General features: G+C 41.8%; 1 protein-coding gene across 2 annotated transcripts; it reads right to left on the minus strand.

The window, feature by feature from the left end:
• Positions 1–392: 392 nt before the first annotated feature.
• On the minus strand, positions 393–17,853 carry CASP8 (caspase 8, apoptosis-related cysteine peptidase). Of its 2 annotated transcripts, XM_006861985.1 has the most exons (8): positions 17,549–17,853; positions 14,820–14,928; positions 13,628–13,756; positions 13,474–13,528; positions 10,065–10,129; positions 7,514–7,655; positions 3,190–3,691; positions 393–528 (listed from the first exon to the last, which is right to left on the minus strand). In XM_006861985.1, exons 1-8 carry the CDS (start codon positions 17,851–17,853, stop codon positions 393–395), a joined length of 1,443 nt encoding a protein of 480 aa, XP_006862047.1. The 2 variants fall into 2 exon arrangements, with proteins under 2 accessions (XP_006862047.1, XP_006862048.1); XM_006861986.1 differs by lacking the exon at positions 13,474–13,528 and having other exon boundaries at positions 13,621–13,756.
• Positions 17,854–19,714: the final 1,861 nt, after the last annotated feature.

Genomic DNA, 19,714 nt, shown 5'->3' on the forward strand with positions numbered 1-19,714 from the left:
AATTACAGTACATTAAATTAAGCATAATGTTAGATAAAACAAGAACAACTTCCTAAAAAAGCATTATACACCCACTCCTCACTTAGTGACAGAGCTAGCATTCACAGATCTGGTTATTATTCGAAAATGAAGGGCAAGCATATCAGATCACAAATTGGAGGATGTGTACATAGCTTCCAAACCTCTGAGAATTGTGATTCAGACAAACTGACACTTTAATGTCACAGCCAATGTCACTGTCACCTTGCACTTCAGCATCTGTTGCAGCCAGACATGTCACTAACACACAAAATAGACAAATTTTTTGCTGTTGTCATAAATGCAAAATGACAGATAATGAAATCATTGGTAAACAAGGAGTAGGTGCAGTGTTATGTAAGTCACCAATAGCATCAATTAAGAGGGAAGTAGAGTTTTTTTCTCAGTGTGAAAGTGGGTTGTGGCATCTGTTTCCCCATATTTTTCCTGTCATCCTTATTGCTCACTTCATAGTTGACGTCCGTCAGGATGGTAAGAATATCGTCATTCCTGAAAAACATAGAATGACATTGTGAGGATATGTCGGGCATAAACTTCAGTGAAGTGTTTCATCTACTGTCCTGATAGTTCTTTCCCTCAAAACATCAAGCATTCGAAATAGTAACTGGCTAAACTGGCACAAATTGTTTACACTAAGCTGCTAACCAAAAGGCTGGCAGTTCAAACGTACCCAACATTACCATGGAAAGAGGGGCTGGTGATCTGTTTCTGTAAAAATGACAGCCAAGAAAACCCCGTGGAGTTTAGTTCTTCTCTGTAGCTAACGGGATCACCATGAGCTGAAATCAACTCCACATAAACTGGTTTCGTTTTAGAAACTAAGACCTACGACAGTTTCCCAGATAAAGGAGTTCTCTCAGAGCTTACTAACTTATCTCTGGGTCATCGGGGATCTCGACTGACCATCAGAAACCTCAGTGTTGGCATGAGATTTGGTTTCTTTCTCTCCTGATCTCTGTGTTCTTCATTCTTCTCCATGTACTGTATCACTGGGCCCCATGATCCAACCTTCTCTGCCTCAGATATTTCTGTAGACTCATCTATAATGCAATCAAATTTTGTTGTTGTGTGCTGTGGAGTTAATTCCAACTTACAGTGTGACTCTATAAGACAGAACTGCCCTGTAGGGTTTCCTAAAATGTAATCTTTACTGACACAGACCACTAGGGCTTTTCTCCTGCAGAGCTAGCCAAATGGAAACTGAATGTCTCCTATAGCCAATCTTACCCATTTCTCACCAGCATCTCTATCAGCTTTGTTTGTTTTTTTTTTCATTTACCTCTGCAGCCATTCTCTAGAGCAGGGGTTAGGAACCTTTTGTCTGCCAAAATTTATAACATCATTCATGGGTCATACAAAGTTATCAATTTAAAAGTTAGTCTGCTACATTTAGGCAAACATTTATTAACTCATGCCTAATGTAATAGCTGGAACTGTGGTTGCCTTAGCAGGGCCAGACCAAATGATTTTACAGACCTAATACAGTCCATGGGCCAGACCTTCCTCACCCCTGCTTTAGAACCTTGCAGGATTCATGGTCTCTGTTACAATAGAAAAACATTATACATTCCTTTATCTACCATGAGAAATTTTTACTCTGCATACGCTCAAAACATAATGAAATATAAAACTGAGAGGAATCGGAAGAAGATTCCTTGCTATTCAAATGTCAGGTGTGTGTGCATTCGGGTAATCTGAGACATAAGAAACTATTAAAAGCAAATGATGTTACAAACTAAAAGCAAATGATGTCATAATTAAGGAAAGGCTACTGTCCCACATTTCATAGCTTCAAGCAGATCAAATCAGTAGACAGATAAAAGCTTGCTACTCTATAGCAAAAGAGCCCTAGTAACATAGTAGGTTATGAGCTGGACTGCTAACCACCAAATCAACAGTTTGAATCTACCAGTTGCTCTGCAGGAGAAAGATGAGGCTTTCTGCTCCCATAAAGATATGCAGCCTTGGAAACTCTATATAGGGTTTCTATAAGTCAGAACTTAATCAGTGCCACACAACCACCACTTCCACCACTCTACAGCAAGTTTTCATTTTGCCTGGATCCATAATCAACACTCATGGAAGCAATAGTCAAGAAATCAAACAACGTATTGCATCAGGCAAATCTGCACAAGACCTCTTCAAAGTGTTCAAAAGCAAAAATATCAGTTGAGGATTAAGGTGCACTTGACCCAAGCCATGGTATTTTCAATACCCTCATATGCATGTGAAAGATGAACAATAAATAAGGAAGACCAGAGAAGAATTGATGCCTTTGAGTTACTGTGTTGGGGAAGAATATTGAAAGTACCATGGACTGCCAGAAGAACAAACAAATCTGTCTTGGAAGAAGTACAGCCAGAATGCTCCTGAAAGCAAAGATGAGAAAGACTTTGTCTCATACTTGGTACACATCATCAGGATGGACCAGTCCCTGGAGAAGGGCATTATGCTTGGTAAAGTGGAAGGTCAGCAAAACAAGAGGAAGATTCCCAACAAGGTGGAGTGGGCACAGTGGCAGCAGCAATGGGCTCAAGCATAATAACAATTGAGAGGTTGGCCCAGGACCGGGCAGTGTTTCGTTCTGTTGTGCATAGGGTCACTATGAGTTGGAACCGACTTGATGGCACCTAACAACAAAAACAACAACAACTGTATAGTTGATGATCAACTTATGTCCCACACAAAGGGTGAAGTTGGAAATTATAAAACTTTTGACCGGGTCAGAGAATGTTAAATAATATCAGAATGGTTACTACTTTTTTGGAAATTTTCCAAACTTTGTTGGGTTGACTTGGTCCTGTTCTACCTTAAAGACAGAACTGAACGATATGGCTTTACCATCCTTTCTAGCATTGCGATCACCTGATAGCCTTTGAGGTGTAGAATAATTCAGGAAGCATCTCAGTTTCTCCATCTATGAACTAAAGATATTAACACTTGACATTTCTCTCACTTTGTAACTGACCTGGGAAGCACAGTCATATGATACATACAAAGATGTTTAAAGGTGTATGGAAACACTCCCCTTGGACACAGAGCTGATCTGTTCATATCCACCATAAAGCACCTTCTAATATGGAAATATAGGAGTGGTCATAGGGAGACAGGCAGTGTAACACTGAGGAGGGTTGGGAAGGCAAAATTTACCGAGGACATCTTTCTTTCAGGCTTTTGCAAAGTGACTGGATATACCAGGTCCCCTCCACGGGGCTTCGATAGGAAACACAGTTATTCACAGTGGCCATCCCCAGAAGAAAGTCAGCCTCATCTGGTATGTATTTCTTCTGAGCTGATGAAGCTATTTCTAAATAGTTTTGCTGCTGTTTTGAGTCAGTCTCAACAGCTATACCTTTCTGGTAGTTATCTCCTTGGCAAGCCTGAATGAAAAAGATTTTAGGTTTGCCTGCAAGGGATTGGCACTTCGAACCCGAGAAGTATGAGGTCAGCTCATAGATGGAGACTTCCTGCCCATCGGTGCCATAAATGATGCCCTTGTCTCCATGGGAGAGGATACAGCAGATGAAGCAGTCTTTGTTACTGTGGTCATGGTTTTGGTAGAATTCCAGAACTTCACAGATTTTCTTTGCTGTGCAATTTTTGAAAAGTAGCACCTCAAAATGAAGGTCAGCAAAAGTCTTTTTCAAAGCCTCTGAAAAATGAAAATAGGAAAAGTCACAGCACAGCCATCCCTAGGCCACAGCTCAGAGCTGGAGAGCACTACCGATGGGGCTAACATTGATCAGGTAAGAATGTGCACCAGCATTTAAAGAACAACTCAAAACCAAACCCATGCCCATCAAATCTATTCAGACCATAGTGACCCTATGGTCTCAACAGAACTGCCCATTGGGTTTCCAAGGCTATAAATCTTTTTTCTTTTTAATATTTTATTGTGAATTATGTGATAGTTTACATGTAAAACATTAGTTTTACATTCATCCTATAGTATATTATTTCATTGCTATGGTTACAATCCTCTCCATGCATCATCAACCAACCAAAGGGTATACACTGCAAGCCTGCCCCCCCCAGGTCATCAGTACACAGCCCCTCTCCCTCACTGTGTCTAAAGTTCCCAACACTTCCATCTCTCTACGTCATCATCTCTGCCTCCATCTCAGGGATCACTGCTTCTCTGGGTAGGGTCCTGCTCTCCGCTCTTCTCTCTTGATGGTCTCAGGGACCTCCGCTCTTAGGCTGAAAGGTTAATCACTCCCCTCCTTGCTAAAAAATGTCTACCTTTACAATTCCAACCCTCACAAGCAGTCCAGATAACAATTATCCACTATTGTATCACAAGAGACCCATCTGGATTTCATTTCATCAGCCCCACCTAGACAGATTGTATACTACTAAGTGGAGATTCTACCTTCCTCCATGCCCTCTGGTCTAGGTTCCCTCTTGAAAGCTTGTAAGCCAGTCACTTCTGGCCTTTGTAGCTCCCCCCACTTTGGGTAGCCAATGTCTAAGTTGCCCATCCCTGTCTACTCTGTGTATGGAGGGGGTGGGAATGATCCTCGCTGTAAAGATTTGTTCCCTCTTTTGAGCTACTGAATCCATAGGTGTAGGTCAAGTTCATCAAATTGTTATCAGATTACTTTTATTTTTTTCCCTCTTCTTTCTTCTTCTAGTTGAGCTCTGATCATCCAGTCATTGAAGCCAGGTCGAGTGGGTATTATCTGCAAGTGTGGGTGTTCTTGTGCATATGCCTTTTCTTCTTATCAGCTGAATGCTTCCCTTTCCACTCTAGTTCTCTGTGGCTATGTCACTGACTCTGGGCCCAAGAGTCCCTAGGTCTTGCTACACTGCTGGCCAACCAGGTCTTCACCAGGGTTCACAGAAGTCTATTGAACGTTGTAGGGCTTAGCTCGCTGCTTCATTGCTGTTTTTCCCTCACTTCCCCTTATCGGTGATGAACGTAGTCATCAATCAGAGCATGTATTGAGTCTTAGTCTTGGAAGGGGGTTTGCACTGAGGGGACCCGACCATTTGCCTTGATGTCTCCTGGGCAAGCAACTTGCTTGTTCTTGTAGTAACAGTCAGTCTGCCTCTATTGTTTAGTATTTTTCCTGTAGGTCTTTCTTTCAAGAAGTATCTTCTGTTCTTCCAGCTGCTCCAGGCTGGTCTGCTAATCCTTTCAAGTGGAAATTTCCCATCTCTGAAGATCTGGATGCGGTTTAGGCTTCCACCTATAGTCTTATGTATTGCAGAGACTCCGCAGGAAGCCTCCCCCAAGGCTATAAATCTTTATGGAAACAGACTGCCACATCTTTCTTTTGTGGAACAGCTGTAGGTTCAAACTGACAACCTATGATTAGCAGCTGATCGCTTTAACTACTGTGCTACCAGGGATCCATTTAAAGAACAAGTTCCCAGACCATGAAGTCGATTCTAACTAATAGTGACCATACATATCTAGGATTTCCCAGTCTGTAAATCTTTATGGGAGCAGACAGTCTCATCATCTTTCTCCCAGGAAACAGCTGGTGGGTTTGAACTGCCAACCTGTGTTAACAGCCCAATGTTTATCCCACATCACCACCAGGGCTCTTTTTTAAAGCAGACCCTCTAAAATAGCAGTTGGAGTCTATGGCCGCTAATATTTACTGTCACCAGCTGAGAACATTTCCCAAGTTACGAATCAAATGAGGAAGGAGAGAATACTGTTCACTTGTTGTATTTTGTGAACTATTTAGACTTACTACCAAACCAAATGAAGGAGCTCTGGTAGCATAGTGGGTTACGAGTTGGACTGCTAACTGCAAGGCCTGTAGGTTGAATCTACCAGCCTCTTTGCAAGAGAAAGATGAGGCTTTCTGCGCCTGTAAATATTTACAACCTCAGAACCCCCATACAAGGTCGCTATGAGTCAGAACTAACTTCACGGTACATAACCACCACCACCACAACCACCAAACTAAGTTGGAAACCCTAGTGACTTACATAGTGAGTTATGTGCTGGACTGCTAACCACAGATCAGCAGTTTGGATCCACCAGATGCTCCATGGGGAAAAGATGAGACTTCTGCTCCCACAAACATGTATAACCTTGGAAATGCTATATAGGGTTGCTATGAGCCAGACCAAGTTGATGGCACACCACCACCACCACCAAACCAAGAATAAAATGTATACACTCAAATTTACATCACATCCACTCAAAGAACGAAAGCAGCTAGGTCTCCTACTGTTAGCCATTCCACGCGGAACATAACAGCAGAGAATGCAAATTCAAATGCCCACCAGAACCAAGTCAATCACGGGCCAGGTATGAGGAAAATCAATTGAAGTATAAGATAATATTATGTAAGGAGATATTTAATATTAGCTGGGTGGAAATCAGAGGTCTGAAATCTTTTCTTCAATACCAAGATGCATAGTGATGAATGACACACTCAGCGGTCTTAAGGTCTTCAGCTTTGTAAAAGTTTAGAATCAATTTGCTTGAAAAACAAGTCAATTATTAACAGGGATCACCTCAGAGTTTTCATGATTATAATCGGCCTACATTAGTTTTCGACTTCGTAAAATGTGGTTACCTGAAATTGTAACACGAGCACCAAATTAAATAAAAATTCTTAATAATCACAAAGGTAGGACAGGATTATTTATATTTATATCATTACTGTTAGTAGTAGTCATTTTTATATATGCCATATAAGTATTTTTTCATATTGTAAATTCTCAATCTGAGCTCTGATAGGCTGTGCACAAGAATTTCTAGCTACTTAGCTAGTTTAACATTTGAAAATGTTGTTTCTGTGAAGGACCCGTATTTCTGCTACATTAAATAGCTCAGCTTATATAAGTGGTTTTGATGGCAAGGCAAGTTTTTCATTTAGTGCTTAATGCATTTAACAGAAGCCCTATACATTTACACCTACTCCTCACTTGCCAACTATTTTGTTATCTGACATTTTGCAGTTACAACAATAGTAAAAACTCTATCTGATTGTTCTACATATTAATGGCATATGTCTGGTAATAGTGAAAGCTGAGTTCTGAGACCAGAGTAATTCTGACTATGACAGTCAAGGTCATGTGTCAGCTTGGCCCGGCCATGATTCTCAGTGGTTTGGCGGTTAAGTAATGATGTAATTTGCAGTCATATAATGATGAAATCACCTCCATATTTGTATAATGGTATGTATGGTCTTTGGAACTTAACCATGTCAATACATGAAAAATGGATACAGATAAATTAAAAATAAATCTTATTGTTGCTTTTAATTATATGCTTTTTTAAAAGATTTAATACTTTATATATACATACATTGCTTTGAAAAATTAATTTAAAATAATCAACAAATTAACAAATATCTAAGATTGTTCTTAATCTTCATAGGTAAATACAATTGTATCCTTTTTTAAAAAACATATGGCTCTATTGGTAAAACTCCTATTTTCCCCCTTTGGATAAAAAAATAAGTAAAATAAATATTTTACTTCTCTATTTTGGGTTATACTCTACCTGCATCGAAGTCTGTTCCATTCCTATCCCTTATGTTGTTAAGTTTGTGCACATCCTTCCGTGCTTTTGAAAAATCATGATTGTTGAAGATCAAACAGTATCCCCGAGGCTTGGTTTTCATTTGGTAAACTTTGTCTGATATCTGGAAAACAAAAACCCATCCCACGAACTGACTCGGTGGGTCAAACACTACAGATCTGGAAAACACTCCATAGTGAGGTGTTGGGTTTTGCAATGTTGGAGTTGTTTCCCTGAAGAACTCGTTTTCACGTGGTCCTGTATATCCCCCAGATTTCTAGCCTAAAGTTAGTGTTCAAAATTAATGTCCTCATGGTTGGGCCTTCTGAACACTTTGCACACATGTATTAAGATTGTTGTCATACCTTTGTATTATAATTACGTGTTCTTATGTCTGCTTCCTTGTCTCTACAGAAGACCCCTCTAGATAGATATCATCTGTGCCTAGAGTCTTGTGAGTGCTCAGTCAAGAGTTGCTAGATGGATTCTTGGCTGCCCCTCCATGACCTTGTGTTTCTCTTGGCTATCTGCCAAGCTATCCAGGCTTCTGGGCTCACAGCTGTGTGCCTGCCCTTCACACTTAATATAGTGTAGTCTCTAGGCTTATAAAGGATGCCATCTTAACCCAGATTTCAGGGTCACAGCAGGTGACGAATGAGATGCACTGGTCAGGCAGGCTATGACTATGCTGTGGGTTCCAGTATCCAGACTGAAGGACCTGACCCACCCTGTCAGAGGTGGCCCTGTGTCCGGCTCATTTCCCTAGGACTGTTTTAGTGCTGACATTGGTCAGCATTTAGCTGGAAGCCTTGAGGTAGAGAACATATCCTGGGCTAGATGGCAGAATTCCTGGCTATACTACTTAATAACCATGTTGTTTGTTGTGAAATGCCGTCAAGTCGGTTCCAACTTATAGTGACCCTATGTAGGGGTTCCAAGGAGCAGCTTATGGGTTATCCTACAGCACCACACCAGGAGTCCATTGTAAGGTGGTGATGGTGGTTAGTGATTGTATACTGTGGAGTCAGTTCCCACTCATAGAGCCTCTGTATAGTGTTTCTGAGGCTGTAAATCTTTACAGGAGCAGAAAGCCTCATCTTTCTCCCATGGAGGGGCTGGTGGATTCAAACTGTTGACCCAACACCTCGGAATCCACTATGCTACCAAGAATATTTCTCAACTGCGTGTACATTTTTCTCTAAGGTTGTCCTAGAAAAATTCTTCTTCATAGTTTAATATTTTACCACAAAGTTTGTTTTGTTTTGTTTTTGAATAATCATTGTTGTTAAGTGCCATCGAGTCGGTTCCAACTCATAGCAACCCTGTAAAGGGTTTCTGAGGAGCAGCTGGTGAGTTTGAACCACCAGCTTTGCAGTTCAAACCAACTTTGCTGTCCAGTGCTCATCCTGTGGCACCACACCAGGACTTTGTAAGACTGAGTAAATGATCTAATCTGTAAGGAGCCCCAGTGGCACAACAGTAAGGACTTGGCTACTAACAGAAAGGTTGGTGACTTGAACTCCCCCAGTAGTTCTGTACTAGAAAGACCTGGCGATTTGTTCCTATAAGGCTCTCCAACCTAGGAGACCCTATTGAGCAGTTCTACTCTGTTCTACTGGGCTACTCTGAGTCGGACTTATGTTGGCAGAGCACAATACCACAACCACCACCTAATCTGTTCTAGATTCAATATCTTTAGCTCTTCAGTGGTGACAAGACTGTTTATAAAGTGCTACTTACAAAGTGCCACATTACTTCAGTTTACCCTCAATTTTTGACTAAGAGCAGTCTGGTACTGAGCCAGACAGCAAGCAGCATTTGGTGAGGAGTGAGTTCACGAAGGAGTGAGAATGCCTTTGGTGAGATGGTGAAAGTTACATAAATAGAAGTTATGTCTACAGAGGAAATTATTATACTGACTTTATCAAGATGCTAGATCATGAGTGTTTCCTGCTTATATCTAATCACAAAGGAGAAAGCTTTTTTAAATGCAAGCTAAAAGATCAGGCTTTGCTTTTCCAATCCTGCTACCTAGACTCATTCTCCAAAAACCTCCCTCATTCAGGCTGATGTGGCTCCTGGAAGTACTGATTGGGTACAAAGCTTCCTACCCTCTTTATTCTTCAACCATTCCAATGCCTCTGTTTTTTGTTTTAAAACTAAAACTCAATTTATAAGAAACTGAAGAGGTCACGTTTTAAAAATCAGAAAGTCATATTTTAAATGTGTCTTTTTGTGATTTTTTTTTTCTACATTTCCCAAACTTTATAGTAAGTTTCTGTCACAAGAGATATCAGCTAAAACAAAAAAAAGTATGGTGCTGTGGGATAAAGCACTAGACTGCAGGGTCCATTTGACTCACAAGGTCAGCCAGTTTAAACTCATCAGCAGCTCTTTGGAAACCCTCCTACACAGCATTACTATGAGTCAAAACTGACTCAACAGCACTTAACAACAACAACAAAAAGTGAATGAATACAATAATTAGCACCTAGAAAGCAAAGGGAAAGCACGATTGGAGGTTTCCACATACCTCTGACTCACTTGCTACTTCTCCTGGAGGGTCATATATTGTCAGCTTTTCAAATAACTCCTCCCCTGTAAGCAATCAAGAGATACATCTAGAATGAGACATGGCAGGGAAAGTACTTTGATAAAACACATAGTACTCAAGACAACATCCCATAGCGATCAAGTCGATTCCAACTCGTAGCAAGCCCACAGGACAAAGCCGACTTGCCCCATAGGGTTTCCAATGAGCGTAGTGGTTACGAATCGGGCTGCGAACCTTAACGTCAGCGGTTCGAAACTACCAGCTGCTCCGCGGGAGAAAGATGAGGCTTTCTACTCCCGTAAAGATTTACACCCTCGGAAACCCTGTACAGGGTCGCTATGGGTCGGACCCGACTCAATGGCACTTAACAACAACAACAACAACCTTTACTGAAGCAGACTGCCACATCTTTCTCCCATAGAGTGGCTGGTGGGTTCAAACACCAACCATTCGGTTAGCAGGCAAGCATGTCCACTTAGAAATAAAAATTCACACATTCAATATTCAAAGGTCTTGAATGTAGTCTTTCTGTGGGAATTAAGGCTAGGCAATGAACATGCTTTTGGAAACACAAAGTCTCATCCCCAAAGGGAGAATTATGGCCAGGAAGTCCCATATTTATATTTCCTACACATTGCTAGGCTGAATTTAGTTGTATTTATGAGGTACTCACAATAAACTACCAGAAAACAGTTTATTGATCTATGTAGTTTCGATAAACTACTGATTTAAGGGAACTTTAACATCTTAGAGCCTTGCGTTCAGACAGGTGTGGAGTGAGAGGAATGTTGGAACATTACTCAGCTTTATTCTCTAACAAGGAGTTCTGGTGGAACAACGATTAAGAACTCAATTATTAATTGAAAGGTTGGCAGTTCAAATCCACCAGTGGCTCTAAAGGAAAAAGATCTAGCAATCTGCTGCTGCAAATATTAGTGGTGGTAGGGGGCAGTTCTACTCTGTCACATGTCATCACCCCATGTGACAGAGTAGAGCTGCCCCCTAGGATTTCTTAGACTGTAGGAAACCCTATACAAGATCACTATGGGTTAGAACCCACTTGACAGCACTTAACAACAACAACAATAATGACACATAGTGGATTACGAGTTAGGCTGCAAGCCACAAGGTCAGCAGTTCAAATCTATAAGCCATTCTACTGGAGAAATGAAGATTTCTGCTCCTGTAAAGATTTACATCCTCAGAAACCCAATCAATACAGGGTCACGATGAGTTAGAATCCACTCAACGGTACTTAACAGCAACAACGAGACTGTGACAAGTGCATCAGTGAGAGAACTTGCCTTAGCCATCTATTGATTGCAGAGACATGTTTAAACACATATATTGTTTGGAATAAACCTGTGCGTGTATGAACTGGGGCCCTAGTAGAATACTTTTGGACTTACCCTTGTATATGTGTACCCAGTATGCATGAAAATACCTGACCTAAAGGCTGATCTCCAAAATTTACAGAGAACTTCAACACCTCAACAACAAAAAGACAAACAATACAATTTCAAATGGGCAAAGGATATGAGCAGACACTTCACCAAAGTTGTCCAAGTGACAAACAAATAAATAAAGAAATGCTCCCAATCATTAGCCATTAGAGAGATGCAAATCAAAGCTACCATGGCATCTTGACAATCAGAGCACTGGTTAATACAAAACAAAACAAAAACAACAAATGCTGGTTGCGTTGTGGGGAGATTGGATGTCTTATAGACTGCTGGTGGCAACATCAAATGGTACAGCCACTGTGGGAGGCAGCAGGTGCTTCCTTTAAAAGCTCACACTGAAATGGAAATACTGTCTGATCCAGCAGTCCCACTCCCAGGTACACTTCCTAGAGAAAGAAGAGCCAGGACACAAACATATGCACACCCATGTTCACTGCAGCATTATCCACAATAACAAAAAGATGGAAGCAGGCAGAAAGGGGCAGATAATTTGGACAAAAGGAAATGGGAAACCTATGTGGAGAATGGGAAGAATGGGCATATTGTGGGGATCATAACCACTGTCATAGAACACTTAGGTACAAACTACTGAATGGAAAATGAATTAGCTCTATAAACTTTTATATAAACCTAAAGCACAAGCTTTAAAAAATGATAATAATAATCCTCAGTGAGCATACATAATTTTTACAGTCCACTAAATCTATACCTGCAGGCTGGTGTGCTCCCTCCCCCCACCCCAACCACCTCTTTAGCACACTTATATTTTTTAGTTAATCAAAATTTTAAATGAGATTTTTGAGATTTCCTTCTTTAGTATGGCTTACCCAGGCAGGAAAAAGGACAGAGGACTGGGCCACTCACCCCTCTCAAGGGCGCCTGGTGGCACTGTACGATCAGGACTGGGCTGTGAACCACAAGCTCACCAGTTCAGACCCACCAACCACTCCTCGGAAACCCTATACAGGGTGGCTATGAGTCGGACAGCACTTAACAACAACAGGATAGGAAAACAAAAAACAGTGGAATTTGGCTGGGGGCTTCTCAGGGAGGGTGAGGTACGCAGAAGATGAAGAGCCATGTCTCACAATCATGGGTCCTCTGTCAGGCAGGGCGGACTAAATGATTCTCACTGAAGGAGTAAGTGATGGAACCAAGGGATTCTAAAACTATCTTGAAACTAGTATGCTGTTGTTGTTAGTTCCCACTGAGTCAATTCTGACTCATTGAGATCCCACATGTACAGAGCAGAGCTACTCCATAGGGTTTTCATGGCTGTGATCTTTCCAAACCAGATTGCCAAACTTGTCTTGTTGAGTTTGACCCACCCACCTTCTAGCTAGTAACTGAGCTTCACAGTTTGCACTATCTAGGGAATCTTTGAATCCAGTTACCCAGTACAGGACACAGAACAGATAGGAGGGAAAGAGGAAGGAGGAAGGGAGGCAAAGAAAAAGAGAGGGGAGAGGAAGAAAGGAAAGAGGGGAAAAGGCTGGGAGAACAAAACATTACTATCAAACTGCACCTATTTTAAACTGGTCATCCTGAGGCTGCAGAGTTTGTGTCTTTTTTGTTTTTCTTTTTATTTATTTATTAACCGTTAATTGAGTGATAGTTTACGTGGGAGAACATAGGCTTTACACTTATTGTTTCATTGCAATGATTACAATCCCCTCCATGCATCATCATTCAACAGTATCTGCTTTTATTCCCTCTGTTTTTCTCAATTTGTATCTTTTGACAACTTTTTTTATGCCTTTCAATGTGCACAGGAGGTGACTCCAAGTGGCCACCAAGATTTCATCCTGATGTTAAAAGAGCAGGTCCATTAAGGTTTGGGCATGGTAGGGAGTTTGTGGAGGTCACACAGGAAGATACATAAGAGTAAACGAACTATATTGTAAAAACTTATCTCCAAGTCGTACCAATTGAGACTCCATCTGGACTTCTTTCAAGGCTCATTCTTCTCTCTGAATTAAAAAAGAAACCCAGCCGCTATTTGGTTAGAAGCAGTTGTAACACAGAAGGATTTGTCAGTTTAAGAACACGCTTTACTGTCACGTTATTTCTACCTGTGTCTTCTTCATAAGCACTGATTTTCAGCAGCAGGCTCTTATTGATTTGGTTACAGATCCTTTTCAGGGTGTTCATGTTTCTTTCTCCAAGCATGCCCCTCCTTTCCATCTCTATGAAAATATCGAGCAGGGTCTAGAAGGAGGAAAAACAAGGTTGGAAGACTGGGTTGAGTGATACTAGGTTTAGATGAGATTCTTTTACTTCTGCTTTCTCTAAAGCAAAGGCCCTCCTTGTTTCCCAAGCAGATCCTCCTGTGCTGGCATGTTGGTCTTATAAAGCCAACAGACTACTAGGGGTGGGGTAGGGTGATGCTGTGCTTCCTGGCTCAGAAGACACAAGTGGGAAAATAAAGGAAAAACTGTCAACCCCTTCCAGGCAGCACCTATGCCTGCCCTTGTGTGAAAAGCCGTCTGAGGTGTGTGACTGAGACATTGCAGCCTGGTACCACAATAATGACCCTGAGGACTGTCTCTCACATCAATCTCTCTGGCCCTCAATCCACTCCCAGACCTGAGTCCCTTCCCACATCTGTCTTACTTCTAAGTTCCACATGGTTTCAAGGACTGCAAAAGGTGGAAATTTTACCTCCAAGGTTCACTTTCAGCCAAACAACAGATAGGACTATAAGGTGATTAACACCAAGGAGGTAGGCACTCCTTAGAACAGCCAACCACTAGAGACCAAAAGGGCAGCATTTGGCCAGGATAAAGCTCCAAAGGCAGGAAGGGAGAGGAAAGAAGGACAAAAGTACCACAGGGAGGAAGTAGGAAGAGTGCTGTTACATTGTGGAGCCTGTGATCAATGTCACGAAACAAAACATGTATGAATTGTCTAATGGAAAACCAATTTGCTTTGTAAGCTTTCACCCAAATTACAATGAAAAAAATAAAATATTTTTTTTTTGGTTAATGGGTAAAATGTTTCTGCTGAGTCCCACACTGGAGTGTGCTCTAATAACCAACCAGCCTTCTCTCTTTGGTCCTGAAGAGTACAGTGAGCAGTACTTTAAAATCTAAAAGGAATGACATTTACAACAGCTAGGGTTGATTAAACAGTGAGCATCCTCTTCAATCTCAGTAATCCCCACTGCACGGCCTGACTGATCCCCAGTGAGCATCCTCTTCAATCGCAGTAATCCCCACTGCAAGGCCTGACTAACCCCCAGGAATAAACCTTGGAAGGATACTGGTCTTACCATTGTCTCATCATCCAGTTTACCTTTGGGGATCTCCTTTATCAAAAAAAACTTAAAGGCCTTTAATTCTTCACTGCTTACATCTTCAAAAACCTGAAAAAGCATGACCCTGCAGTAGGAAATGAAGACACTTTAGAAATATTTTCTTAAATAAAATCCCATTTGATATTTGACATTACAGCAGACTTGACTCCAATGCCAGTTACTGACATGATGTATGAGTTGAGTCCTTACAAAGAGGCCAGTGTAGCGACTTACAAAACTAAGGGCTAATGTCCAACTACTACAGAGTGAGTCAGCACTGGTCTGCGAACCACAAGGTCAGCAGTTCAAACGCACCAGCCACTCCTTGGAAATCCTACGCAGGGTCATTCTGAGTAGTAGCAACTTGATGGCACTTAACAGCAACAACAACAACAATATCCAACTACAGAGCTCTGGTGGCATAGAAGTTAAGAGCTGCTAACAAAAAGGCTGGCCATTTGAATCCAACCAGCAGCTCTGTGGGAGAACGACCTAGCAATCTACCCCCATAAAGATTACAGCCTAGAAAACCTTACAGGGCAGTTCTACTCTGTCATATGGAGTTGTCATAGTGAAGACACCCAACACTACGTGCAACAAATGTCTAACTATCCTACCCTTAACAGAGGTTTCAATTCAAGCAATCTTGCCATTCAGTTAATTTTGGTTAAATTAAACTTGTTTTTCTTTTGTCTTCATCATAAAATAAAAAATGTATTCTAATTTTTTTTTTAATTGACTTGTTGAAATTATGCTTTTAAAGAAAGCAGATTGGATCATCACTCTGCTAGTTAAACCTAACCAGCCATTCCATTGAGCAAGACAGCCAAACATTTGGTTCTCGAATACAAGCACCTTTGTAAAATGAGCCCAGGCACCCTGTTCATCTTCTTCTCCCCACGCTTCTCAGCCCTTTCCAACCAGTCTCAGAACCCACTCTCTCTGTCCTTGTAGACTCCTCTAACACGGAAGGATCAGAGACTCCAAACATGCCCTCTCACCCCTTTATGCTGTGTTCCCTCCACTTCCTCCACCCTCTAGCCCCTTGGCTATCTACAGACTCCCACTCACCCACTAAGAAGAGGTTCAAGCATGGCCCAGAGGTCCTCACACTGCGGTCTTCCCTTTCCCGTGTCTTTGAATCACCCAAAGGACATCACACATGTGAGGATTATAACTGTCTATTTACCAGCCTGGAGGAAGCCTGGTGACACTGCGTTTAAGTGCTCAGCTGCTAACCAAAAGATCAGAATACCAACTCCCCAGCCACTCCACAGGAGAATGACCCATAAAGATTACAGCCTTGAAAACCTATCCCACAGGGTCACTATGAATTGGCATCAACTCAATGGCAATGAGTTTGGGTTTCTTGATTTACCAAACTGAGTTCCCTGATAGCAGGGGCCAGTCTTTTTATTTATTTTTCCTTAAACCCAGAGGGCTATGAAGCGCAGTGTTTTAGGGCTGGCGTTGGCATCTTATTGCATACCTACAGTGTATGACTCTAGACATGTTATATGTTTTTTCCCTTCTCTGTAGACTGGATATGTCTACATTTTAGGGAGGTGTTAAGGGTTAAATAAATAAAATTAAATGAAAAAGAAATAAATATTAAATGATAAAAGTGCTCAAACCAATCTTTGGCACACACTTAGTGTGCAATAAGTGACAATAATCTTTTCCAATGCGTTGATTCCAGCTCATGGCGACCCCATGTGTTACACAGTAGAACTACTCCATAGGGTTTGCATGACTATAACCTTTATAGAAGCAATTCACTAGGCATTTCTTCCATTATGTCACTGCATGGGTTCGAAATGTCAACCTTTAAGTTAGTGTTGTTGTTAAGTGCTGTGGAGTTGTTTCCAACTCATGGCAACTCAAATCTCAGAAAGAAATCACCAGGCCTTTCTTCAAGGTGCTGATGAGTTGTGTTCAAACTGCCAAACTTTAGTTTAGTTGTTGTTTGTTGTTAAGTGCCGTTGAATCTGTTCCAATTCACAGCGACCCTGTATAAGATTTCCAAGGGGCGGCTGGTGGATTTGAACTGCTGACCTTTCAATTCAAACCCACCTTGTGATCTAGTGCATTACCCTGCAGCACCACACCAGGACTCCTTTAACTTAGTGTTGTTGCTGCTGTTGTTGTTAAGTGTCTTCAAGTCAGTTCTGACTCATAGCAACCCTGTATAGGGTTTCCAAGGAGCGGCTGGTGAATTTGAACCACCAACCTTGCAGTTCAAACTGATCTTGCAATCCAGTGTATTATCCCATAGCGTAGTTGAGCACAAACCATTTACAACGCTTTTGTTACTATTTGGTGGTGGTGGTGATGTGCCGTGGAGTTAGTTCCAACTCATAGCAACCTTGTATAGGGTTTCAAGTTTGTAAATCTTTACTGCCTTTGTTGTTATTATTGTCAAGTGCCATCGAGTTGGTTCCAACTCATAACGAACCTGTATAGGGTTTCTAAGGAACAGCTGGTGAGTTTGAACCACCAACTTTGCAGTTCAAACAGACCTCTTGGTTGAGTGTTTATCCTGTGCCACACCAGGACTCTAAAGTTCTTAATCTTACCCTAGTGGAACACCTTCCCAGAGCCTCCAAAGTCACACCACACAGACAATCCATAGTCTGCCCTGCCCATGAAGATGTGCCCATGTAATCCACACCTTCAAATCAACAGAATATAGTTGTTCTGCTTACCTGTAAGCAGAAATCTTGGCCTTGCCTGGTATCTGAAGCTCTTTTATCATCTCCTGCTTACTGGTGCCAAAGAACTTGGTCAACAGATCTAGACTTTGAATATGGAAAAGCAATTCCTTCAAGAAGAACAGGTTATTCTCCTCCAAAATTCTCCTTTCTTGGAGTGCCATGAAGAAGGCTAAAGGATCCTGAATGTGATCCTGCTTTCTTTTGGGGATGTGGTCTAGGCTCAGGAATTTAAGGGAGGCAAGTCTACCACTGTCCAGGTGTTCCCCAATTTCATGCAGAAGACTGTTGAACTCCATCCTTGTCAAGAGAATGCAGCTGCAACCTAGATCAAAATATAATGTTATATTCAGATGACAAGACAATTACCAATCATTTACTAGTGCTAGATATTTTTCTGTGGATACAGTGGGGGAAATTCACACACTAGGAAATAGGAAAATAAGACAAACCCCTGCTTTCAAGTAGTTTTTTCTGTTTGTGTGCTGTAGAGTCAATTCCAACTCATAGTGACTCTGTATCAACCTCATAGAACAGAGTGGAACTGCACCTTAGGTTTCCTACACTGTACTCTTTTTCTCTTTTTTGAAGGCGCAATACTCACCAACACAATCTGTTTAACAAAACTCTTAGGTACATCGGAATGCAGACTACAAAATGACTCTGATCGCCAGGTATATGAAATTGAAGTTAGCCTGTGTCGGCTTGGTTCCTTCCATTTGTACAGTGATCCCATGGGGAGCGCTTACCTACCGCTGGCACTAGAACCTTAGAACTAGTGGAAAGTAACCACAGAAAGTCAAGGTATTTTGATAAATGCTCCTACAACCTTCACTTGGAATTTTATTTATTTAAAAGGCTGAACTGGTCTTGGTCAATCTTACAAAGGGAAGCATCACTCAGGTATAAAATATATGGTGGGAACTTTAAATAACTAGCTACCTGGGCACGCACTTAAATTGGATTGATTTCATCTGTTCTTTGAAAGAATTCCACACTGTTATCTAGAGCCAATCACTCACGTTTTGATTCTCTTTTAGATAGTTGCATTTGGAGTACTCTAAACGAGGCATACTTAGAAAAAGAGATGTACTTATGCCTGATATTTATATTCTTCCAAATAATCTTCTAGTTTTGTTGGTAAAGGTAGTTCCCAGGATGTTGGTGTATTTGCAGCGGAGCTACGGCAATGGTGCTGACGTGTAGAGTCACAGGAAGGTGTAAAATGTATCACATGAACTCCATTATCAAACTGCTCAAGTTTGGACTTGACACATATGAGTGAGCCCAAACTGAATTTCCCATCTTGGTATTTGATTCGAAGATTAGTTCATTCAGCTGATGTTTTAACAGATATTGTTAGTAGGCAGTCTGAAAGTGAACTAGCGCTAACCAATAAAGTTCCTTCTAGTGCCTCTTTCAGTTTCTGTTGGGACTCATTAAGTTATACTTCCCCAATACCACGCTGCCTGCGCTCCCATAGGTCCTTCGCCCGGAAGCACCGCCTCCGGAAACGGAGTCCATTCCGCACGGTTTCTGGGTAGCTCCGGGCACCTAGGTGGAGGAGGGTCTCCCGAGAAAAGATAGATGTCCCCTAAGCTGGGGTTAGAGAGCCACACGGCTCCTTCCTTGAAGTCCGTGAGAACTCAAACCAGTACTTGTTGGTCTGCCGAAATGGTAGGCAGGGGGAGCGGATGGAGAGCTGCTGCTGCTTCCTCCACTGGGAAGCGGAAGTTAGCTCAGTCCCGGCCGGCCGGCCCGCCCTTCTCCTGGGAAAGCCCGAGGCCCTGAGCCGCTGCAGCGGAGGCCAGGCCACCAGGGTTGCATGTTGTTGTTAAGTACCTTCGTGTCGGTTCCTAACGGCCGTGTATAGGGTTTCTGAGGCTGTAAATCTTTGCTGAAGTAGAAAGCGCCATATTGCTCCCGCGGAGGGTTGGTGGACTTGAACTACCAACCTTTTGGTTCACAGTCCTGTGCTTATAGTACAGACCCACCACCGCACGTAAATATACATACATGGCCTAAGGATTGTGACTGGGTGCAGCAGGAATATAGAGAAATAAACCTAAACTCAGTTTCCACTTATCCGAAAGACCTGAATAAGTAATGTTTGGGAAAATTCTAGTAGTTTTCTCCCTACACAATTTAGTAAATTGATTT

The sequence above is a fragment of the Chrysochloris asiatica genome, unplaced genomic scaffold, assembly GCF_000296735.1.
Source record: "Chrysochloris asiatica unplaced genomic scaffold, ChrAsi1.0 scaffold00045, whole genome shotgun sequence".
Classification (NCBI taxonomy): Eukaryota; Metazoa; Chordata; class Mammalia; order Afrosoricida; family Chrysochloridae; genus Chrysochloris; species Chrysochloris asiatica.